This window comes from Haliaeetus leucocephalus, unplaced genomic scaffold (assembly GCF_000737465.1).
Source record: "Haliaeetus leucocephalus isolate CR32 unplaced genomic scaffold, Haliaeetus_leucocephalus-4.0 Scaffold228, whole genome shotgun sequence".
NCBI classification, from domain to species: Eukaryota; Metazoa; Chordata; class Aves; order Accipitriformes; family Accipitridae; genus Haliaeetus; species Haliaeetus leucocephalus.
This window is the reverse complement of record NW_010972664.1, coordinates 16,895,397-16,920,185: the sequence shown is the minus strand read 5'-3', so window position 1 is coordinate 16,920,185 and position 24,789 is coordinate 16,895,397. Positions and strand designations below refer to the sequence as shown.

The 24,789-nt window shown below is 41.5% G+C and overlaps 1 protein-coding gene and 1 long non-coding RNA gene across 13 annotated transcripts in view; both read left to right on the top strand.

The window, feature by feature from the left end:
- Positions 1-9,564: 9,564 nt before the first annotated feature.
- On the top strand, positions 9,565-16,926 carry LOC104831654. Its single transcript, XR_774315.1, has 3 exons — positions 9,565-9,726; positions 13,923-14,028; positions 16,234-16,926. It is a non-coding gene; the product is annotated as an uncharacterized LOC104831654 (long non-coding RNA).
- Positions 16,927-22,975: 6,049 nt separating this feature from the next.
- Positions 22,976-24,789, top strand: part of ST3GAL6 (ST3 beta-galactoside alpha-2,3-sialyltransferase 6) — a 90,284-nt gene continuing 88,470 nt past the window's right edge. For 4 of the 12 annotated variants that reach the window (XM_010567362.1, XM_010567368.1, XM_010567367.1 and 1 more), the window contains exon 1: positions 24,157-24,396. In XM_010567362.1, coding sequence (XP_010565664.1) covers positions 24,369-24,396 — 28 coding nt within the window. In that variant the 5' untranslated portion in view covers positions 24,157-24,368. The other 8 variants (XM_010567361.1, XM_010567369.1, XM_010567359.1 and 5 more) reach the window with 8 other exon arrangements.

Sequence of the window (24,789 nt, the reverse complement as noted above, 5' to 3'; positions counted from 1 at the left end):
GGATGCTTAAAAGACCCATATATGCTGTTGCATTTGCACCGGATATGTTAGAAGCCATATCCTGTATTGCATATGCAATTGCAGCCACAAACGGAAAATACAACACATTTTCCCATTTCTACTTAAGTTTTGATAAATCTAAATGTGAGACAGCATCTAGCTTGTTATCTTGATTCTTTTTGCAGCTCTGTTCAGATGAAAGGGTTTGAAAGAACACCAAAACTAGAGGGAGGGTGGCAGACAGATCAAGTACATGGAGGAGCAATGCACACTCTGCCTCTCTCTTGTGAAAAAGGTAGATAGAGATTCTGGAAAGCTTTGGAAGCACAAGGCTTGTTAAACCCATGGCACATTTTTCAGAGGAAGCCCGACGCATATTCAGGGAAATGTTGCTGGCAAGGTTAAAGTTGCTTAAAAAAATAACAGCACTGCTTTCTAAACATAAGCTCCTCTTCCTTTTAGTTATAAATCACTAGTTACTTTTATCAAAAAGGAAACCATAAGATACATTTTTCTTTTTAACTGTATACCTAATGACATTTTTTTTTCTGTTGAAGATCAACTTGACCTTTTGTTAAAACAATACCACAGGGTAACTACTTAGAGTGTTAAGGAGAAGTGGCAAAGCAGTAGCATTGGCAGAGAGAAGAAAATTGAGGCTTGTTGAGTCACTTGTTAGTGTCAAAAATGACTGAGTGACAGCCTTGTCAGCTGATTCCATATAGCAGTTATTTTGCCTTGTGACCTCCATTTTCAAACCTTGGATGCTTAACTTAAAGTGTATGAAAGCAAGTTAGGTACATTTGCTGAAAAAGCATACCTTTCAAAGACTCTCTGGCAAGGCATTTAGACCCTCATGTAAACTCCAGTTCTTCAATTGACATGTTTGCTGAGCACCTGTGGAGGAGTATCAACTGCAGAGGACAGCAATTTCATATGCCTGTACTGCAAACAGTGTTGTCATTGTAATGTGAGCAATTAAAATGCATAAATAGTTAAGTACATGGGATATCTGAAGCTAACGTAGACCCACTAAACGTACTGAATAATTACCTTCACTGAAATCAGAAGCAAAATACTCAGCATTTAAACAAGAAATGGTGGCCTCTTTTCTGTGTACTATATACAAGATGAAAAATGAAACAAAATTAAGCCTTGGAACACAATCTCAGATAGGCTTGGAGTCCTACGTGAAAGAAAGAAAAAGAAAAAGGACACAAATTCAATAACTGAATTCAAAGCCTCCAGTAGGTTCCAAACTCAGCATGGGAGGATCCAGGGAGAGTGGAGCCCAGACCTCTTTTTGCAAATAAGGGGAGAGCCTTACTGAAGGAAGAGAAGGATAATATAGCTGGTTTGCTTGTGCTAAACTTGTCTTTCAACTGAACAGAAATTCTCGTTGACTTCAGTGGGGTTTTGTCAAAATAGAGCTGTATTAGGCACTGAATAGGATTTCAGGACTTCAGGTTCATTGATGTACTTTATAGCCCTTTCGGAAGTTGTGGTAGTCGCCTGTTTTCCTCTTAGGAAGTGACTCTGTAATGATACTCTCTGCTTCTTACGTTATGTTGTGCAGATTTGGTAAAAAACCTTCCCCCCAACTTTTAGCATATTGTTGCATTGCTTAGTGCTGGCATGAAATTAAATAGCAGCAGTTTGGGACTCACGCTGCTTTGCTTTTTTTTTTAGTTTTTTTTTGTCTTGTTCATGTTTACTGTTGATTTATTATAACAGCCTGGATAGTATATGGGGTGCTTTAGTTGAGAAGACATTGGTCATTCATATTTTTTAATTAGCATTCTTGAGGCATGCCAATCAAATCATGCTAACTGTAAAACATTGAGCAATGATTAATTAACCCTGTGGAGAATGTAGGTGAGTCCTGCTTCACATTACACTCTGATGCGCAGGACAACTATCAACATTTTCAGAACATTTGCTAATGCTGTGTGCTTCAATATCTGGGAGATTTGCTATGTGCTGGGCCCTATTAAAACAGCTTAGTTTCCTGTTGGCAGACCATATACCTTTAAAAAAACATTGCCAACCAGAAATGCTGGCCACAGGGTCTTAGAATTTGTTCACTTCTTGAGCCTCGTCTTGAAGGATGCTGAGGACCTGCTGCCCTGGCTCTTACTGCTGAGAGCTACTTCCCCTTGGGACTTCTGAAAACTAGTATAATGTGTTCCAAGCCAAGTATCCAAAAATGACTGTATGAGTCATTAGGTAGTAAACATTCTGGGGGCTCAGCCAGTCTTACTGTTCTGCATTTATGCGGTGTGTAATATTACAGGGATCTGGATCTGAGTGTCTTACAAGCTATGCAATACACTAGATATTAATAGTAGTCATAACTAAGGGATATAGTTTGGCTGCTTTTGATCTCATCAGAGCCATGTTTCAAAGCTTGCAGAGCTGAATGTAGAAATCCAGAGTCTTTAGACCTCACCCTTCATTATTTGAGCAGCAGGCCATCTGTTGCAGTAGTTATTCTGTTCTATACACAGCAGTTCCCTGCAAAGTAAAATAAAAACAATGAAATGGAAAAAAGATACTTGATGCAGTGCCTGATGTTTCGTTTGCTCAAATGGCATTTCCAGCTCTGCAGTGTGCAATTGGAAATGAGGCCTCCTACTACCATGTCCTATGCAAACATGCTGGAAGGTACAATCTTTTACAGACAATTCTCTTAAAATGATATTGCCTGTTAAGTAGAATTTTTGCCTGGGCACTGAGATTATCAGCAAAGCATAAGGAAAGATTAGGAGTTGCAATGTTGGCCAAGCCATCCATTCGAAGATCACTCAAAGTCACAAGATCTGTTTAAAATACATAATAACTTGGGGTTCTTCTCTATTTGCCATCTTGCCCAGGGGTCCGGACTTTTCAGCTTTAGATCTTTAACCAGGCTGACGAAAGACTACTTTTATCAAGGGAGTTGAAGGTCGCATGTAGTCATGTGATTGCATGAGCTAGCCTTCAGAAAGAAACACCACTACATTATTTAGCAACATGAAGTAGCATTATTGTCCTTTTAAATTGCTTTTCAGCACCAGGGAAAGATGGTATTTCTAGTACTTCTTCCTAAGAGTATGAATAGACCTTCTTGTTGCTGTATTCTCGAGGAATGATAGTGAATCTTCTTTATGGCCATAGGGAGATCACATTTGCAGCGTGTAGGGGTAAAACACTTCTTAGAGCAGCATGCTTGTGTGTGAATGAATACTTCCTTAATGAACGCCCACATTTCTTTGGGGGGCTACATGTGTGTCAAAGCAGGGCTTGCAAAATACCAGCCATGATTTAGGCACTCTCATGACACTGGAAGGATAAAAGGAGTAGCATGACTGTATCTATACTTTATTTCCATTCCCCAGTATGCAGGTTAAACCAAATCAGACAATATTAGATTAATTAGACTAATATACCTTAATTTATTTCTCCTTACTGAAGTGAAATTTGTGTGCCTACATCATCTATTGCTTCTTATCATTGCCCAAAAGATATAAGATACATTTATACCCCAGAAAGTGGCATGTGATGAACTTATACTGGTACTCTGCTAAAATAACAGTGAAGACAGAGCAATTCCAGGTAGAACTTGGGATAAGCCTCTTTTGTTCAACTATGGTCTTGTCTATAAACTTTAACTACTGCAGTCAGCCCAAGTTACACTGGCCTGATTGCTGTCTTAACCTGAGTTAAGATCTGCTTGGTTTTGGAGTTTGGGTGTGGGGGTTTGGGTGGGTTTTTTTTGAAGGGTGTGTTAAAGAGTCTAAATTGCTTTAATTCCTTATGGACAAAAGGAAAGAAATAGTAATTACAAGCAGCTAGGAAGATAGAGAAGGCTGCGGTTTTATGGATGGGGAGACTTGAAATCAGGGTGACATAACTTTCTTGAGGACACATCAGAGCCCCCGGCAAACCAGGGATCAGAATGCAAGATCTCCTGGCCGCTTTTCACAGTTTATTTGTGCCTACATGTTTGTATAAGTTAGGAAAAAACATGTGTGAGGGAGAGAGAGAGGAGGCTGTTTTATTCTTGAGCCTGTCTGACTATTTCACAACTAGTCTGTGGCTGTGTCTGCAAGTTTTCAGATATGTGGGGCTCAGTTCTTCCTTTTGGTAAGCAGAATTCAGGTCTAAGCCTGAGGATGTATACACTTCTAGAGATATCCTAATCTTGGACCATTCATTGATGCATAATGCTAGATCACATAAGCCATGTGAAGTGACATAGGGACCTTACTGACTGCTGAGCTGTCGTGATCTAACCCCAGCCAGCAACTAAGCACCACGCTTGCTCACTCCCCCCCCACACCCCAGTGGGATGGGGGAGACAAGAAGTAAAACTCATGGGTTGAGATAAGAATGGTTTAATAGAACAGAAAAGAAGAAACTAATAATGATAATGGTAACACTAATAAAATGACAACAGTAATAATAAAAAGATTGGAATATACAAATGATGCACAGTGCAATTGCTCACCACCCACCGATCGATGCCCAGTTAGTCCCTGAGTGGCGATCCCCTGCCCCCACTCCCCCCAGTTTATGTACTAGATGTGATGTCACATGGTATGGAATACCCCTTTGGCCACTTTGGGTCAGCTGCCCTGGCTGTGTCCTGTGCCAACTTCTTGTGCCCCTCCAGCCTTCTTGCTGGCTGGGCGTAAGAGGCTGAAAAATCCTTGACTTTAGACTAAACGTTACTTAGCAACAACTGAAAACATCAGTGTGTTATCAACATTCTTCTCATACTGAACTCAAAATATAGCACTGTACCAGCTATATTTTAGGAAGACAATTAACTATCCCAACTGAAACCAGGACATGAGCCCATGTGGCATAATCTGTCTCCTGCAATGGGAAGAGTAAGCAACAGGTAGTCATATTCTTTCTAATGCCAGCAGAAAACAGCCTGTATCCCAGGTAAATTTTTCACAAGTAAAAAGTGAGTTGCTTAGGTGTGCAAATTGGACTGACAGTTCTGGCCCTAGTAATCATTTGAGTGATGTGTTTGTTATTTTTCTAGCCATTCAGGGAGCAAGCATTATTATCAGAGAAATTCTGGAGTATCTTACTGTTTTATTCTCTTAATTCAGTGTTAGTCTTCTACTACATCTTCAGTTCATGTACATTTTCTTCCTTTTCATCATCTTTTTCTTCCTTTCCTGTATCTCTTACTATCACTGTCTTTTTCCTCCAGCTCACCTCAGTTCACTCCGTTCTTTCTACTCTCATACCAGATCAGTTTTCTCACTAGCATACACTAACCCTACTATGTTGGTATGTGCTGCATATATATGATCGTAGCATAATATATGGAAATATGTGAAGCAATATGGTATGATAGAGAAACTGTGTAGAACCATACATTTATTTTTGTTGCATGTCTGTTTATTATAATACTGTGAGGTCTCAAGTAGAAAACTACTTTAACCCAGACATGTTGAACTCACCTAGTTGTCCTTCTTCTAGCTCTGCCATTATTCAGTTTTTATTGACCCAGACAGACTGAAAAGTGCCTAGATCTGAAGGAAACATCCTTAAATATTTTAACCAGCAGTCTGGCTGACATAGTGCAGCAAGTGCATAACCCCAATTAATGAAATCACACAAAAGCAGACTTTCCCAAGCAGGGTTAGGCTTTAAGTATAACAGTTTTATGCCTTCTGTCTCTGTTCATTCTACCTTGCCATGATCTTTTTCAGATGATCACCACATGCACTCTAATTAGAAAAGTCTTCTGAGTAGATGAAGAGAATTGTTCTATCTCCATTTTCCAGGAAAAATCCTATGTCAGGGTCCCTCTTAAATAATGGAGGCTTGAAAAACCGAGAGGAAGATGATCAAGATAGTTGTATCAGTTTGACTCAATCAATTTAATTTGATCAGTGCAGGTACTTTTTGTGGGCTCTTTCCTAAGTCAGAAACAGCTGAAGCTGATTCAGTCTATTATCTGTTGTTAATTCAATTTCAGATTGTCAGTCTACGTAGGTAGCTACTTTAGCTAAATCAGTGTAACCAAGTCAGAGTCAAGTAAGTGGGTAGGCCCAAATCTTGGCTAGCTGTCCTCTTCCATAGAGCGTGAGGGTCATTGCTGAGATTCTGAAGGTGAAAAAATGAGCATCTGTCATGAAGAATTCATCCTTTCCCATTCAGGCCATGATCAAACTGGAAAGAGTGCCAGCAAAAATAATAATGGATTGGAACAATTGTGCAAAGGCAGCTTTTCTCAGTCATTGCCTTTGGGAACAGTTTGCTGCCTAAAGGGAAGTTTTCTATTTTTTGCAGGAGCAATGCTGTGTTTGGTACTTTTTATAAGACTTCAAATGTTATAGTTAGAGGAGATGGGTTTGGGCCACTGATTCAGGAGCTGGAAATCTTCCTGACTTACTCAATGTCTACTGTGGAATGTCTAATGTTATCATGAAATATTTCATAATGGTGAAGTATCTTTGGGAATATTGTGTGGATAAAATGACTTATGGGTACTTATGTTTCATTGACTGGAAATGTTCTGAGTGATATTACAGGACACTGCAGGAATAACACCTGTAACTGGAAGGGACCTTGTGGAAAATTCCCGTGACTGCTAACCTTAATGAAGCTTTGTAAGCAACAGTGAGAAATAAAACAGCAAAATAATAATAGTTTTAAAAACCCAACAAACGACTAAGAAAGATATAGCTCTAGAAGATTTTCTTATGTGATACATAACCACATTTCTCAAACTTGCATGTGATAATTATCTTTGAACACTAAAAGCCTTATTTTCATGCTGCCCTCTATTTGCACGTTAACTTAAAAAAGGGTATTTGCCCCCACAGTTTTAAAATAAAGCCTACAAAGCAGAGGAAAGAGATGCTTATGAAATCAATAGGAAATTTTATCTGGTAAGAAAAACAAGAGCATGGTACAGTAATATGCTTCTTTTTTCTTCCAGCAAGAAGTGTTTACAGAGGGCTACAGCACCCCAAGCTTTCTACTCACTGACTCACAGAAGTGCTAGTCTGTACAAGCCTTGCTGGTTGCAAATTTTCAAATACTGTTTCAGTGAAAATCAGGTAAAAGGGAGTTAAATAAATTGCCAGTTCCTGAAGCATTAATTAATAAAAGACTGGAAGAACTCCAAACACTTTTTAGTGATGAGACCTTGTCTTCTTCACTAAGAGGAAGTTGTGAAGGCAGTACTTGCATAGTTGTGCATATATGGATTTATCTTACCTCAAGGCGACTATGGCTGTGTGTCTTGGTTTCAGCTGGGATAGAGTTAACTGTCTTCCTAGTAGCTGGTACAGTGCTGTGTTTTGAGTTCAGTATGTGAAGAATGTTGATAACACTGATGTTTTCAGTTGTTGCTCAGTAGTGTTTAGACTATAGTCAAGGATTTTTCAGCTTCTCATGCCCAGCCAGGGCACCTGACCCAGACTGGCCAACAGTGTATTCCATACCATGGGACATCCCATCTAGTTTAGAACTGGGAAGTGGGGGGCAGGGATTCGCCGCTCGGGGCCTGGCTGGGTGTCGGTCGGCGGGTGGTGAGCAATTGCCCTGCGCATCATTTGTACATTTCAATCCTTTTATTACTACTGTTGTCATTTTATTAGTGTTATCATTATCATTATTAGTTTCTCCTTTTCTGTTCTATTAAATCGTTCTTATCTCAACCCAGGAGTTTTACTTCTTTTCCTGATTTTCTCCCCCATCCCACTGGATGGGGGGGAGTGAGTGAGCGGCTGCGTGGTGCTTAGTTGCTGGCTGGGGGTAAACCACGACACTGTGTCTACATTAGTGAGTAGCACGGCATAATAGAAATTGATTTGTAGAACCAGACAGTGTTGAAGACCCAGTGCTTTTTTAAGGTGGTCAGTTTGGACTGGACTCTAGTCAGGTCTGATGGACTGACTGCCCTTTAGCAGCTGAAGCACCCAAGATGAGTTTAACAAGCACATCTTCCAATTTTGTTTTGTCCAAAAGAAATCCAGTCCACGTGCTCTCAGGCTGTTCTGTGACACGAACCCAAGTGCTCAACATGGGAGCTATTGGGAGACTGTCAGAAAAGTGCCTTCCTGATTTTAACACAAATGCTAATGTAGGCACCCTCCCTCAATTGCCAGCTACACTGAGGTAAAATCATAATGCAAGATTGATACTTTCATTTTCTTACAAGGCACGTTCATTGAGGTCATCACAGGAAAATTGGGTGTAATTGCTATTTGTGATTTAATGTCAAAGGCTTCACTGTCATCTATTTTCCCATCTTTCAGCCCAGATGAAATATTCTTTAAAGATGTATTAAAGACTTTCTACTTTGTACTTTTGTATCTTCTTATTTTATTCCACTTTGTAAAGCCTAACTTAGTCCACTTGTAATTTCATGAGGCTTTCAGTGGTTTAGATCAGGCTCATAGGTTCTACGCCATACAACAAAAGCATTTTCAGAACTCTTCGGAGTAATTTTCTCTTTTGTATCCTCTTTTATATTTCTTATTTGACTTTCAGAGATTGTTACATGCATGAAAGCATCTGCTGGCATTGTTCCCGACTATGATGACAAGTTGGGTCGTTATCAAGGGTTCTTGGAAGTCAGGGAAGATATTGGAGCTATTTATGAAAAACTGCATACTCATTTCCAACTACGCTGATGAGAGTACCAGAAGAAAGTGGTTAAGTTCCACAATTTGTTGACTGAAGCTGAAGGAGCAGCTTTTAGCTGTGGAGGTATTTTCAGTTTCATGTGTGCCTGTAAATCAAGTGGAAAACTTGTCCTTTAATAGATTCTGTGCAAGAAATCTTTTATGAACACTGATAACTAGTATGAACACTTGTGGCTGCCCTGGTGCTACAGCAGTGGTACCTCTTGATGGAGGCATAAATACCATCTTCCAGGACAATATTTAGTTATATATAGCACAGTAGTATTGCATAAAGTGCTGACAGTTGTTGCAGGAACAGGGAGGTCATCTACATGAAGGACTGATCTAAAAAGAAAAATTTCTAAAACTCGTGGCTAGTTTAAAAGCAGTTCAGTTAACCTGTTTTTGAAAATAGCCAGCGCTGGAGCCACAGTTGCTGAAAATGTTATACTGTAGGTCTGCCACTGACTGTCATTACAAGAGGTGTAGCCATCACACCAGTAATGCTATCTCTTTTTAGCCTACGTAGAGGCAAAGCATAAGTGTGTTGTGGATTCAGTACCACATAAACAGGAATAGCAAAGTTCAAGTAAAATAGATCTTTAAAAAATGCAACTGATAGTAGTAGAAGAGTTTTGTTGAAAGTTTTTGGTTTTCTTCAAAGATTTACCAAGATTGGAGCCAAAAGACTTTGGACAAACTGATGCACAAGGCTAAGAACAGAGAGCAGTGGGTATAGCACCACATGGGGCTGGCTTTTCAAGGGGCTTTTTTGGGGAGGGTGGATCCTGGGATCAGGGAAGTCTCTTTCCAGGTGGCTGGAGAATTGGATGGAAATCAGGGACATGGGTGATGAAAGGAGGACTGAGGAGGGAGAGAAGCCTTTTGTACATGTGTTGTTCTTTTCATAGGGAGGAAAAAAAGAGGATACTGAAGAATAAGATACCCAAGGAGAAAAACTAAAGTACAGGAATGGACATGCTTTAGAGCAGAACAGAAAGGAGGAAGCTTGGCAAGAGGATATGAAAGAGAACAGGACTGCTGAAAGGGCATCCACGTGGAAAACAGTCACCCAACATAAGAGGTATGTTGCAGTTCATGTATGAGTAAATACAGACATTACAAATTGGAACCAATTGGTGCCATAGTGAGTATAGCTCTTCATTTGTGGAAATGCTGGCCTAGAATATCTTTACTAGACTTCTCTGTTGGCTTTATCTTCAACTGCTAAGAAATTTGTGTCACACCAGCTATACCTTAAGCAAGAGATCTGATTTAAAACCCAAAATGGCCATAATGGAGGGAGGAGTGGGTGTATGTGTGTGGTTCCTTAACTGTGTGTAGTTGACTGTGTCCCATGATTGTGTCTTGTGGTTTTTATTACAGAGATCTAAAGCATGATCCAGTAGATAAGACAGATCAAGAAGAGCTTAAGGCTTTTCAGGGTGGCTGTAACTGTTTTTTAAAGGTGGCCACTTACTGCGTAGAAACCTTCAGAGCTTCTGCTCCATGGGCAGGGGGAGAATGTTAATACCCAGGACTATTAACTTGAGTTTCAGATTTAGTGTCAGTTTTGCCTCAGTTAGTGTCTTTAAACTTTGGCCATTCGGTGGTGTTCATTGGTCATCTGCTGTGGATGTGCTGGCTAGCCAGTGCACCAAGGCTGCATTAGAGAAGCAAACTTTTTTTTCAGTTCATTGCAGTTCCTCCTTTCCTGAGGACGGGTGTGTGGGGCCACCTGATAAGAAGCACACTAAAAGCTGCTAGTGTTATGCAGATGGTGTTCAAAACTTTTTGTACTTTCACCATTGGTATTAGAAGCCAGCTGGGTCAAGTGGCACAGACCAGACTGCTCTTGTTTCCTGAAGGCGTTTTCATTTGTAGGAATCAGTAGTGCAACTTTACACTCATTAATTCAAGCAATGAAAACTTGACTGGTTTTGTAGCTACTTACGTTAACAAAGTATTCCAGTTATTTCCTTCGCGGGAGTGAAAGGGACTTTGAGGGTGACAAAAGCTTATTAGGTCACCCCAGGAACACATTTCTGCAATTGGTTGGCAGTTCTTGAAAATCTGAGTCATGCCCTTTCCCGATTCAAAGTTTCACTGGTGAGCTCACTCTTGCTACTTGTCACCTTCCCATCCCAACATGTACCCATGCCTGTTTGCACACCACAAAATGTTTCTCATGTTATCACAAGTAACCTATCCCTGCAACTGTTACAGAACTATAAACAGTCGAGGTCTATTTTTGAACAAAACTCTTAACTAAATACTGAGCTTGCCTGCCTTGGTTTTTGGGGGTTTTGTTGTTTGTTTTTTAGTGATTACATTCATATGAGCCAACTAAAATGAATTTTAAACCAAGATGCTGCAAATCCACCTGTAATTTTGTAGGAAAACTTACAGCAGTAATTACAAATGAGCAAATTTACAATATCAAGATTTGTGTGTAGGCAACTGAAGAATAGGACAAACAGATAAACTTATCAAACATATTTCATTAGTCTACAAATGTGCTATTATTTCTAATAATTAGGTTTGGGTCTTTTGCTTTTTACAAAAGAAATTATTGGCAGATTTGATACTGACAATTGACCATATTGTGTTCAGAGATAAAACATGTAGCAAGATAAACCATTAGACACAACTGAGCCTCTAGGCATATAAACAAACAGCAGAAAATTTGTATTGTAAGTATGAATAAGTTTTGTTGGGTTTTTTTGTTGTTTTGTTGTTGTTGTTGTTTTGGGTTTTTTTAACACTGGTATATCATGGACCCTTTTTTTCCCCGTAGCTGATAAAGCGTACCCATCAGCCCAAGTATTAGTAAATGTGAGTCTGACCATCCTGCGCAGGTGAAAGCTGCAAAGAGCCTGTACCAATTTTGCCAAAAAAAAGTAGCTTCTTTAGCTGAAAGTAAGAACTAATAACAATCAGAATTTCTTTTTCCCCCCTAGTTGATAAAGCAAGGTCCATGGTCTCGATACCAATAATTGATTATTTCTCTTTTTACATTGGCAATTGCATTTTCTGTTCCTTTTCAGCAGGCTTAACTATCAAATACACTAATCAAATGAATGCTTACTTACTCCAAAGTGGAGCATCTTTCATCATTAATTTTTTTGCTTTGATGAAAAAAAAGTTATTTAAAGTTCATAGTATAGAACTTAAACACATGCGTGGGAGTAGAATTGTTTTAGACCACAGACAAACATCAGGATGGTCAGATCTGCATTCTGGCTGTTTGCCCAATATTTAAATCAGCTTGGCTGTCTCTTTATTGCCTCTGAGGACTGTGGATACACTTCATCTTAAAGATGCTGGTAGATAAAATAATCTGATTCAGGCTCTCTCTTGAATTCCAGTTCATGGTATTTGAGTTTCAGAAATTATTTCCTAGTCAAAGGTATGTTTGTTTTTTATTCCTGTTGTTTAGGAAAAACTGGTTTTGCTCAGTTTAATCAACTCAACAGCCAAACATGGCATCTTCAACATGTTCAGTAAAACTGATCCCTAAAAAAGTGCTAAAGTAGTAAGGCGTAACAGTGGTCATACTATATATACTTTAGCAAATCTCCACATATAATTTATTGCTGTAGTTTTAATATCAGTTTTTCCTTTATATCTCTTATATTCTCATGGAAAAGGTTAGAACCATTTTTGGAATTGCATATTTTTTAATCTGTCAGAGGCTTTTCCTCTTCAAACTAGCTACTGTAATATCTGCAGACAATTATTAATTACCTCTTGTTCAGACCTGTATTTGCCCGTCTGTCTTTCCAAAGACACAATTCTGACACTTCCCAAACCAGAGGCAGGAAGAGGGAACAGTAAATTCACATTGCAGATGACTTCGAAAATCAGCAATTCTGTCTTCATTCCAAACTGCAATGAAAGATATTTGCTAAGCTCTCCATAGAACAGCAATCTGAAAAATGTTGGCTTGCTAATTTCAACAAATTAGGACTGAGGAAGATTAAGACAGTGCAGGCTTCCAATTTCAAAAGCCCCTGGGTTTGCCATAGGGCTTGTTTGTTCCCTTCCAGCTCACATAGTGGGAGAGGGAGGGGAGCATCTGTGATTCTCTAATTTCTAGACTATTGGGGCAAAGAATCTGAAAATCCTGGACACTCCTTCCTGAGAGGGCTGCCAGGATCTGTAGGGCTCCTGATATTCCTGACTTTTAAAAAAAGAAAAAATAATAATAAAAAAAATCTGCTTAGTAAGCTATCTGCGGGCCAAGACACCAGAAGCATTCCCCAGTCTGTCTGCGGGACTTCTGAGGAGCTCAATAAGTAAACCAGCAAGAGTTCCAGCAGGATCCCAAGGGAAGAGTGCCTTTTGTCTTTGATTTACAATATAGTCCTTAAAAGTTCTCTAACGTAACTGTAGATGAGGAAAAGCAAGCAGTCTGCATACCAATGGCTGAACGTCCCAGGGAATGTCATCAGTAGTGACCGGCTGCAGAGTCAGATGCCGCTAATAGAAGTCTTCTCACAGAATTTCTGCCTCTTGGTGTCCCACAGTAACATCAGATCTGCACTGGCTTAAAACAAACCTGATCCCCTTCCTCAGTTCTATGGCTACAGCTTGCCCTGATCTTCTTACTCCTAAACTCTGAAATGCTTTCAGAGTCAGCTGGCAGTTGTCCACAGGACCCATAGATCCCAGCAATCGAAGACAGATCTGGACCATCATGTGTCTGAACTGAACTGCAGTGTTGGCTCAAACTCTTTTTTCAGACATTTTGGACATAGGTAGAAGTTATTGTCAAAAAACAGGTAATATTTGTTGAGAAAATTAACTAAACCTGTGCAATGTCAAAAAAACCCTTTTCAATAGTTTTTTTTCTTTATTTTTAAGTCACTCTTTTTCTTTCCTTCCATGTGTGAAAGACCTGAAAAATCAAGATATATGTCATCATTTATGTGGCAGCGGTCTGGTGTCTTGGTTCAAGACACAACTGGGCATGTGTCTTAAAAAGGGGAAACAAATCACCTTTTTTGTGCTTAGAAAGCAGTTTCCACTCGGAGAGTGGCACATTACAGCATTCAGTTGCATTTATTTTGCAGAAGCTTCTTAGCACTGAAAGACACTGATAAATTTTAAGAGAGCATTCTAAAAATATCAGGTAAGCTCTAGTGACAAGTGATAGTTAAGTTGGTATGAAGGTTTTAGTAATCACTCACTTTACAGGCATTTTAGATAGAAGAAAACCTGTTCAGAAAGCAGGCTGTGTTACCTACCACACATGCTGAAACACTGTCTCTTCACAAGCAGACACAGCAGCGGATGAATCCCTTTTGGAAGAACAGCCTCAGGTTAGAGTAGAAAACCGGAAACGCTGGAAAGAATAAAGGCAAAGGAGCTCCGTCTGGAAAAGGTAAAGTCTTACGAGTCCTCTTCTTTCTGAAAATACTTCTTTACTCCTTGATGTGACTTCTGCAAAGACCACCTCTGCTTCTGTTAAGAGATGAAGGGCGTGTAACTACTGTTACTGTTAGTGTCCCATGCTATTTGCCTCTTCTGGAAGGGTCACAGGATCCTTCTTTCCAACAAAGTGGACCTTTTGACTTGCAGTATCAATGTTTCAGAGTCTCCTCTCAAATTTCTCTATCATTGTTTCTCTCTTGTTCTCCATTGTAAATCACTGTTTGTGATTGCTTGTCAGCAACAGTGGCACAGTAGCACTGGGGTAATTGTCATGTTTGTTCCACATGTTCATGATGCTGTAACATCAGAGTTACAAGAACATATCCACCTGCAGGATGTGGACTTTACTGTTGATTTTTAGATCAACCTTTCTGTCACCTAAAGGTAGCTGTTCACTTCATAAAGCATCGTCTAGTTTCTCAATTCAGCTCTAACTATATGGTTAAGCAAAACAGGCAACAGTCCATCAAGATTGTCTTTGGTTGCTGTGGGGATACCAGGCTACTTCCTAGCAGCTCCTACCAAGCACTGTACTGGGAAATCCTTAACAGACCTATTTATTTAAGTAGAATTATTTTGAAAAAACTATTACATATGTACATTAGAGTTGATTTGAATAGAGACTTCTGACTATCCCAGGTACTGTGTTACCCAAATTGCTCTAGTTTATGGCATAGCTGGCTAAACTGGCAAAGTGAGGCTGTTTGTCCCAGGTAATTTAATTCTGTAATTAGCTTTTCCTTCTTCCTATATGCCTGCAGGGCAAGAACCAGCTCTGGTTCAGTTATATTCACAAGAAAGTTAAAAGGACTTTTGGAAAACTGAGCTTCCCAATTACTAAAACAGAAAAAAAAAAAAAAAAAAAGAATCCTTGGGGGAAAAAAAAAAAAAAGAAAATGTTTAAAATAGGCAATGAGGTGGATTCTGCTCTTAGCTGTATTGATTTAAATAGAAGTTGTTTCAGTAACATGAAATCTAGATTTATGTAAGAATAACTGAAAGGCAACATCTGGTTCACTGCTTGTGTTGCAGTGACAGCTGGGCTTCACTTGTGCTTGCTGGAGATAACAGACACTTCCACATGGCCATATCAAGTTAAACGATCAGCTCAAAAGCACAAGTAAGGATGCAAGTATCGGCTGTGCCAGGGAGAGGGTAACATAACTGAAAGTTACTTAATTCTGGTCATACTTCTGTAAGAGAAGGTGCAAGTTTGCAGCCTCTTCTCAGCTAGGTCACTACGAACACTGGCCAGTTACAAAAAAGTCATTTTTTTGTGTTTGTAGGTATTCTGACTTAGCCCTTCCATGCTTTTAAGGGAAGAAGGAGAGAGGTGAAAGACCGTAGGGCTACAAATGATGCCCATTATGTGGGAAGAATCTCACACTGATGAGTTTTCACCCACTTACCTGTACACTTAAATAGTATGTTGAGGCAAATAAATATCTGCTTTCTAAATCTCACTTCCAGCTAAAGAAAACCAAGTGGCAAATTAGGATTTCTCTAACAAGGCTGTGAAACCTCAGTGGCATCGTTGTGCAGGAGTCATACTAAATGTACGCTGGTGAGGCTGCTTCCAAGATAGCTCCTAAAATAGGCACTAAAGATGTAACTTGACCCAGTGCTCCCTGCAGAGCCAGCTGCAGGGGAGGAGAGCTGCTTGCTGCACCTCTCCATTAGTTGAAGGAGATGACTGCTAATGACAAAACAGCTGTCTCTGATCCCATTGTTGTGTTTCCAAACCAGTAGCTCCATGGAGATTGGAATCCAGTTCCAAGTGTTCTGGATTCACTTCTACTGCCAGAAGAGCCCGCATTTAGTTAAGGAACAAGGTTAAATATGCTTGCAGTAGCGTATAGTTGGTAATGTAGTTCAAGCCTGTGACAAGTTCAGCGCAGGGGGAAGGGACTGTCTGAGCTGCCTAAAAGCTGCTGCCAGTGCTTTTAGCCTTTACCCAGCGGGAGCTGACTGAACAGGTAAGACTCCTCTGCTGAGCTAAAGGCTTGTTTGGATTATTTGTACGGCACAATTTGGCTAAGCACCACTGAGAGCCTGGATTGAGGATGTCACCTTTTTATTATATACTGTACTGCTGTAAATTTTTGTTGTCATTAATTTTAAGTGGATCACTGTCATTTTCCTGCTTATAACACAGATCCAGAGCACGGACAAAACTACCATGGAGGCAAAGACAGGAGGAGAGGCATACTGAGTCCCATCCGCCAAGAGTGCAGGTACCTGCTTCAGACTTATTTATGCCAATCAGCAGGAAATGAGCAGGGCTTCTTGCCCTGCCTTGTGCTGCAAGGGGGGTCACCCAAACTTCACTTATGATTATCCTTATGATTTCCTGTAATTTCCAGTCTCACTGTTAACGAGTGCTCACCAGGACCGAAAAGACCAGAATCATCTGATTCAGTCCTCCCACTACCATAGGCAACTACATGTAACAGGCATGTGAGCATTTTAAGTACCCAGAAGGGCAGCTGTCTTGGTTTTCATAGGTGCAAAAAAAGGAAATGAGCCCCAGCCTCTGATTCCTGGCTGGCAGGCTTAGGTATGCTTTATTCCACAAAGTGGGAAAAGGCTAGAGGTATGCCTGTGCCTTTTAGGAGAGGGAGTTCCCCCAAAAAGTTGGGTACAAGTGCGTTCCCAAGAAAGAGGGGATGTTTTCTCTAGCAAGATCAGAGGTGATGGCTGCCAGACCTGAGGGTGATGTTAATGGGGTGGAGTTCTTTATAGGAGTGGATGTGAAGAGCAGGAGGAGAGATTTTGCACCAGAAGAGCTGTAGTATGCGGGGATTTGGAAGGTCTGAGGCATGGCCATGCAACTTTGCACGGCAAGTTTCTTGTTCAAAAACATCCATAAAACAATTCTTTCATACCCCACCAATTTATGTTGTGCCAAGGGTCCTTTCCAATGCTTTACAATAAACTTGAGGCTTGTAGGAAAAGTCTAGAGAGCCAAAGGATAATGTGCTGCAGAGAGGCAGAAAACAGAGCAAGTTTCCACGTTTCTGCTATGGCAAGGAATTCGTTACATTTGCAGCCAGTTTGTACCGCTTTGTTCTCATGCCAGCATTGTTTAGCTGCTCTCACAAGACAGGCTGTCCATTCTCCATGTAACCCTTTTCTGCATCTTCTCCAGAACTGTTTTCTTCTCGAGAGCCCAAATCATATACTGTGTTCTGGAGGAAACACCAGAGTTTTGTACACTTGCATCAGTGCTTCCCTACCTCTAGTAGAGAAATATTATCTTACCTAAGGCACGTTCTCTTTTTCTGTGAATGGCTGAAGATTTATTTGTTGTTTACTTCAGTCATATTTTGCATGTCCTAGCTCATTTGACTTTTGAGAAATCTGGCCTTAATCCTGTGCATCTTTATCTCTGCACCACAGCTATCTTTGCTGACCAGGATTGTTTGCTATTTGTGACTCCTAAGAACCTCTCTACAGTGGGTTTTTTTCACTTATTCAGGCCTAAAGTGCTTCCCAAGAAGATTTTTCTCTTGCTTGGAATATATACGTGGGATAGTTTTCATACCTTTGATCTAGATATATTCCAATCTCCCTCCACATTCAAGTCTTTCAGCTCTTCAGGTAAATTCACTAATGAGTTTCCTTAATTTGACAGTTTGCCCTTCTGAAGTTGAAAAAATTAATTACCAACTTGCTTCTGTTTGTTATTCTGTTCAATGTAAATGGAAACAGTTGCTGAGTACTCAGCCCAATGCTGTTTTCTATGACCAGCTTTTTTTTGCTTGTCTTCATTACTTACTAATTTGGGGTTGTCTCTTTTTGTCTCGGTGACTACTGAGAAGAAATCTGGCAGCTATCGTATACATGGCTAGCTGGGCCCAAGTTTATTATTAGAAGCATTTGTTTCCCAAATAGTATCTGGGAAGTTAAAGTTGACCATGGCACAATTCCCAGTAGTGTTTCTATAATAACAGTTCAGTGACAGACCTCTTCTTGCACCATTATATTTTAGCTGCAGACAAGAAAGTCCAGGTTTCAATGAGGTGTCCAAATCAAAAACAATGACTCCCCAAAAAACAAAGGCTGTGAGCAGGTGGTCTGGGCTGCTGGAAGTAGAGCTTCCTGTTCACATACAATGGGAGTTTTATGATGAATGAAATGATGATGAGTTAAATGACAGACGGCTTATTTTTTAATAAATTGCAAAGATCACTTGATGCTTTCCACTTGTCTGGATTAAATGCCTAAACACTGAAACAAAAGGAGTATTGTACTAAGATTGCAAATGTTTTGGATATTGGCCTATTGATCATATTCATATGGGCCAGGTCTGGCTCACATTTGGAACAGGAGCAGAGCAGTAAAATAGAGTCTGTTCCATGAGCTATTGCTCTCCTGAGTTACGGAGACCAAGCCAGCTTTTTCTGCCATAGGGCTGCTCTGTTCAGCCTGCAGTGCTGTGAAGGATGGGTTCCCTCCCCCATGCTGCCAGTCCTGTTTCGTGTGGGTACCTACTGGATTCTTCCGATCTGTTGCAAGTGACCATTTGGCCCACAGCAACGGTCATTACCTGGCAGAATTTGTAAGCGGGTAAGTCAGTCATGGGAATAAATGCATTTAAAATTTTCCCAGCTGTTGTACCTACATCCAGGACTTGAGTGCAGCTTGAACTCTTACATGTAAGAAACGTGCAAAGCACTCTTCTCCTTCTCAGCCCATGTCTGTCTCTCATTGAAATTAGCCTGCTGTTCACATATGACAAGGCTTCTAGCAGCTTCTGTCATACCATTCCTGACTTATGGTCAGGCTCACCCAGCCTTCTCACCCTCCTCCTCCTTGGAGTCTAATCATAGCTATTTGTATCACTTTTATTTTATAGCCCTGTTTTGTGTACTGTCTTGCTACATCATATTTTCAAGCACAGACCCAATCTGAAGGGTACTTGGAGGAAAAACTGTGCACCTGTTTCCAGACCTTTGGCTGCTGCAAACCAGTAAAGGAATCCAGGTCAGTTAACCCTGGCCAAAGAAGTGGGCCAAAAGTTTGAAGTTGAAAGGTTATACATCCGAGAGCTGCAGTAGCTGCCTTAGTGCTTGTAATAATGACTTGGCTGTACAGGCGAAGCCAGCAGGACACAGGACAGAAACTCGGGGCTCTGGAGACCAGAATGATAGCCGATGCAATAGGAAGCCAGAGGGAAAAAAAGCAGGGAGGCCTTTTTCATAAAAGGCACAGAGAAAGAAACTGGGCATCAAGTTGTGCTTAAAATGGCAAAAGCATCTCAGCTGCTGACCTCTCCTTGGAAAGGAGACAAGGAGCAGTGAGTCCTGACATGGTACCGTAGAAATGACAGACCTGTCATAAAAGGACAGGTATTTCATCTTCCAAAAGCATCTTATGTCAGTCATCTGAGCACGTGAGGCTGGGTGGGCAGGGACCCAGAGCCACAGGTTCAAGGACTTCTTGCTTTCTCTGACCTCAGAGCCTGTCCGCATTTGGCACTGGGGCTGTGACTGATGGGTGGGAGAACTGGATCTTGAGAGGTTTGTCTCCTGCCAGGGGAGGAAGCATCAGTTCTTGTCCCCTTTACCTGAGGGAAGGGCCGCTTTCAGTGCTGTGAAGCTTCGATTTGGATTACCCTTGGACACATGTAGAGGTGGAGTCATGCCAGTATACTGGCATGCATTGGAAGGATGGAGGGGACAAGTGGGAAACTTATTTTGAGTTCCACATGACAGTGTAGTTTAATGGAAACAAGGCAACAAGTGGAGGGGAGGAACCTGCAGTTTAATGTTGCTCTTGAGCTGGTGAAAACCACTAGCTGCTCAGGACACATTTTCCATAATTTTGCAAACCCTTTCCCCTTCTTCTTCCTGCTGTTTTGCTCACAGTGCTCTTCAAGTGGGTGTGTTTTGACCTATTTCTTCCTCTGCATATGCCTAGTGAAGCACAAGGATGTTTAGTGCCTATTGGATAATGTATTTCTTTATGGGTTTGCAGATGCTCTTATGTATAGATACATGCCCTGAGGGCTTCACTTTGGTTGGCAAGTAGCACTTCCTAATGTGCTCACCACTTCAGATTGAATTGGTTAGCAGGGAGGCCTTCTCAGCCTACCCGGGTTACCTCCATGATGTTTCTTGCTGTCATATGTTTTGTTTGCTTGTGTCCTCTCTCCCAGATGGAGTACAGGAGCACTGCACAGCCCAGGGCAGGAGAAAGTACTCTGAACTTCCCAGAAAAAGTAGTCCCTAGGGACCATGAGAGCAATCACAAGCTCATGTAGTTCTTTGGTTGACCAGGTCTTGGAAAAGTGACGTCAAACTAGGTGGGGGTTGCATGCTGTGAACTCCTGACAAATGCTGTGGGTTCTGATGAGATGTCCTACAGCAACTAACCAGATGTTTTTAAAGCTCCTGGGACAGGCTTTAGCAAGTTGTTTCCTGGAAAAGAGTCTCTGGAAGAAATATGCAACCACAAATCAGTGACTAAACAAGCTACGTGAGGACTGATGCTTACTACAGCTTGAGTGGTCAGTGCAGTGGAGAGCAGTCCTCTAGCATATCTGGGGCAAGGGGACTGAGAGAAACTCTATGAAACAGAGTTGTGCTGAGGCAGGTTTTGGAGCTCAGTAGCAAAGATTTGGGCACGTATGGGACTTGGGACTGTTCTCATGGTGTGACATAAAGAAGATTAGAATCAGATTATGGTGGTAGGTAGTAAAGCTAGAAAATGAGTGGAGAAGGGATGTTATGACAGTCTGTATTTCTATAAATGCATTCATCTCCTAAAGTAATTAATAAAGGGGGATAGTTCTGTTGCATTTGACTTGTAGGACCAGAGGTGTATGGTAGACTGCATGGTGCATTGCATACACAGAGTCTGATTCGTCATCTTGCTTATTGGATTGTCAGGGAGGAAATCACTTTCATGATGCTGCAACTTCAGCTTTCCATTCTGTTTATTCCATGTTCTCCAGTTTTTCCTCCCCCATGTTCAATGTTTTTTCTTTCCATTTCCTGTAATTTTTATCTTTGTTTTTCTCTGGTTTTGCAAGCTGAGGTAGAGTCTGGCTGCAACAATTTCTTAGTTTAGTAGTGACACAGAGGTACAGTTTCTCCTAGAACTTAAATAAGACTTAATTTTATTTGGATTTATTTTAGTTATTGCTTTGCATTTAAAGAATTTGCATTCTGTGGCTTTTATGTTTGGTTTGGGGAGAGGTTTGTCAGGAGGATTGATTTTTGAACTGAAATAGAAAAAATCTGTTGACTTTTTGGTCACATGCATTGTTTTTGCTTGCAGGAGCATTCATTTGACGTCCTGCTAGTCATTCTTTTCCAAAGCATTTTGAAGTCTACTCATTGTTGTAAAATTATTGCTGATACTATTTGTGTGCAATAGAATATATCCCAGAGAAGTGGTTCCTTATGCTTTCTGCCAAATAAATTCATTGGTGTTGCAGATCAGTTATTAAGTTCTTGCTTATACAGATCATTTTGAAAACAGCTAGGAACTAAACTTTTTTTGCACTATATTAATTGTTCAAATTGCCATTTGAAGCCTTGAATTTAGTTTGACATATTTAGATGACAACAAACACCAGCTTTCATTCTGTTGCTGCTCTTGGACAGTTACAGTTGCCAGAAGAAACTGAAGTAAAATTACATTATTACAGATTAGATTATTATATTATTTGACCAATGTAGTTAGAATTTGGGGTTTTGTAGTTTATTCCAGATAGAGGTGTATTCAGATATCTTAGATATAATTCCTTGTATTTAATGCAAAAGAATAAAACTGTGAGCAACAGGTCCTCTGTTCACAGCGCTACATCTCCTGTGGACTTTGGCTGCAAATGTGAATGCTTAGCTCTTCCTAGAGTTAGATGCCTTGTGCAAGACTCACAGAAAATTGACAAGCACATAACTTAGAGCCAGCTGTGAAGTCAAACAACTTCTTCTAATCCATCACATAGTATCACCATAGAAACACTGCATGTCTAACTAGCTTCAGAGGTGCATTGGTAACTTGAGTTGGCCTCTCTGAGCCAGCAACTCAGTCCTGCTAAAAGAACATTCATGTTCTTCACCCCTGTGTTTTTCAGCCTGCCCAGAGATCCATGCTAGACTGTTACCAATACCCAGGTTAGCTAGTCTGGAATTAGCTCACACCCATGAACTCATGCACAAAAGATGCAGCACATGCATCCTGTCTGGAACAGAGGCAGGAATAGCATCCATTTCCTCAAGGTTTCCTATGTTGTTCTACCATGAATAGTCCCAGCATCGTGTTCTGCATAAATCTGGCACATCCCAAGAGTGAGTCTATCCTAAACAAAGGCAAGGCCTTGCAAAATAAAGCAAGGCCAGAACAAAATAATACCGGACTACATAATTTAAGACTGTCATGAAATGTATGAGCAAGTGGACCGAAGTGAAGTCATACAACCCATCTTCTGGTATTTCCTAACGTCTGACGCTTTCATTGTGCAACCTTAATGATTTTTTTTAATTGGTCCTGTGCCTATAATACTTAGGTGAATTGAAGGGCAAGGACAGAAGAGATGAGAGCTAATAGGAAAAAGATATATCAGAGTCAAATAAACTAATTTTAGAAGGCAGATAATATAGCTATATACTTTGAAGCAGCTTGGTTTTGTAAAGGCCAGGACGTGAAGGGTAAAAACCTGAGGAACCTCGTGTGAGAAGGGACAAAAGTACAAAGGTATTTTCAGCTCAAGGCAAGACAAATTACAGAGGACTGAACTTTGGTTCCCAGCCCAGAACACATTGAAAGCCATCTCAGCAGGCTACAGAGTGGGATAGTCCCTTAAGAATAGACAAAATTTCCCTGCTTTTAGTATGTTATTTTTATTGCGTGTACTTATAGGCTGTATAAAACTGCTGCTGAGAACAGACTCCACCTCTGGTCATTCCCCGCGATAGCCACCAAACAAACCTGGAGCTGCTCTTCCAATAAAGGAAGCATTTTGTTCTGATACAATGCTAAAATCATACTGCAACGTCCCTGAAGCACCACTTAGAAAAGCTTCAGATTAGAAGCGGTCAGGATCATAAGGTTTGAAACAGGAGAGGACAATTAAATTATTACCAACCCCTTAGATTTCTTCTAGCATGATACGCTGCTCTGGGTGAAGTATATTGATGCAGCACATGATTCCAGACAAAGTCATTTTTTTGCATCCCGTTTATGACTGGCAGAATTATTTATTAACTTTCTCTTCAAATAGCAATGCTCTGTCCCATACAGTTGGGGGCTGTAGTGTAGAGAGATTTTCCAGAAGCCCCATGACTCTCTCCCGGGTTGGTCATACAAGGGGGGGCGGCTTCATTTTGCCCCTGGTAGCAGCTCTTCAGGGGGGTAGTTCCTTCCCTAATTGCTTTCACGGGGGTTGGCTGGAAGGGAGTAAGGTACTCGGGAAGGAAGAATCCCGCACCTGAAATAACTGCTGTGGCTTTCAGCTTGCTTGGCTTCCCCCTACCCCCCAGGTGACAATCAGATCGTTAATTAACTGTTAACTCCCGGAGGCTGAGGAGGCGCTGGCGGGGCGGGCTGGGAAAGGCTTATGCAGCGGCGGGGGCGGCTTGCTGCCCCCCTTTACGGGTTTCCCACCCCCCCGGGCTGTCGGGGCGGGAGGAGGCTCCGGCCCTCGGCTGAACCGCCGGCCCGGGGGAGGGGGAAGAAGAGGAACAGTGACCCCGGCTCCAGCTGAAAGTCAGTCAGAAGATACACTCATTACTGGGGGGAGACGAAGCAGCGCTTTAGCTTTCTTCACGCGAATCTCTCCTCCCCGTGGAAGGCTTTGGTATAAACCGAGGGGGAATTTCAGCAGACTCGAGCTAAATAACATCTGTGTCCGAACACACAACGTGCTTCCTTTTACGTTTTCTCTTGCAGATGGGTCTCAGCCTTCCTCTATCCTTATCGTAATTGCCACGGTTTCGGGAATAAGGCTGAAGCTACCGAGAGGCTGCTGACAACAGCCTGCACGGCCCTGATAAGAAGCGACAAGTTCTGTTCTCTTGTCTTGCGTGACTGAAAGATAAAATATCTGATCTGTTGACAGCTGGTAAGTGAATACCCCGGCTTTATAAAGCGTAGCTAGCTCTGTAAGCTGCTGCATAGGCTGAGAGGATCTTGTGGATGGTGCCTGAACCCGTAGGACCGGGTATGCTCAAAGTGCTTGTTCCCGAGTTTGCCGGCGTTTCTGACGTGAGACATCTCACCACGCCTCTTGCGCTATTTCAGACGGAAAAGCTTCCAGCTAACCTCATGTAGAGTCTATGCATGCTTGCAACCCGAAAACCTCCTTCAGGTAAGTACTGATGGCAGCAGCTGCCAACAACATGGCTATTCAGCGTAAATTGCCGCATATTCAAAGGCTGTTCCGATACATCAGCGTGTTCCTCGGTGAAAGCGTTCAAGGAATTAATTGAATTTCCAGAGGGATGAAGCCTGCCTCTACAAGCCTTCTGCGAAGAGAATACGATTTTAATCGGCTTGAGAGCTGGTGAGATGGGTTCCTGGGAACTTCCCGGTAAAAATTAACATCGCGGCGTAGCAGGGACCCGGTTACCGGTAGGGATGAGCCTGACAGAAGCCGAAGCGCCGCCGGCATTTGGATGCGCTTGGTGCCGCGCACGGGCGGCCGCCGCTGGGGACCGCCTGCGCCGAGGGAGAGGCCGGGCTGAGGCGCTGCCCGGGGCCG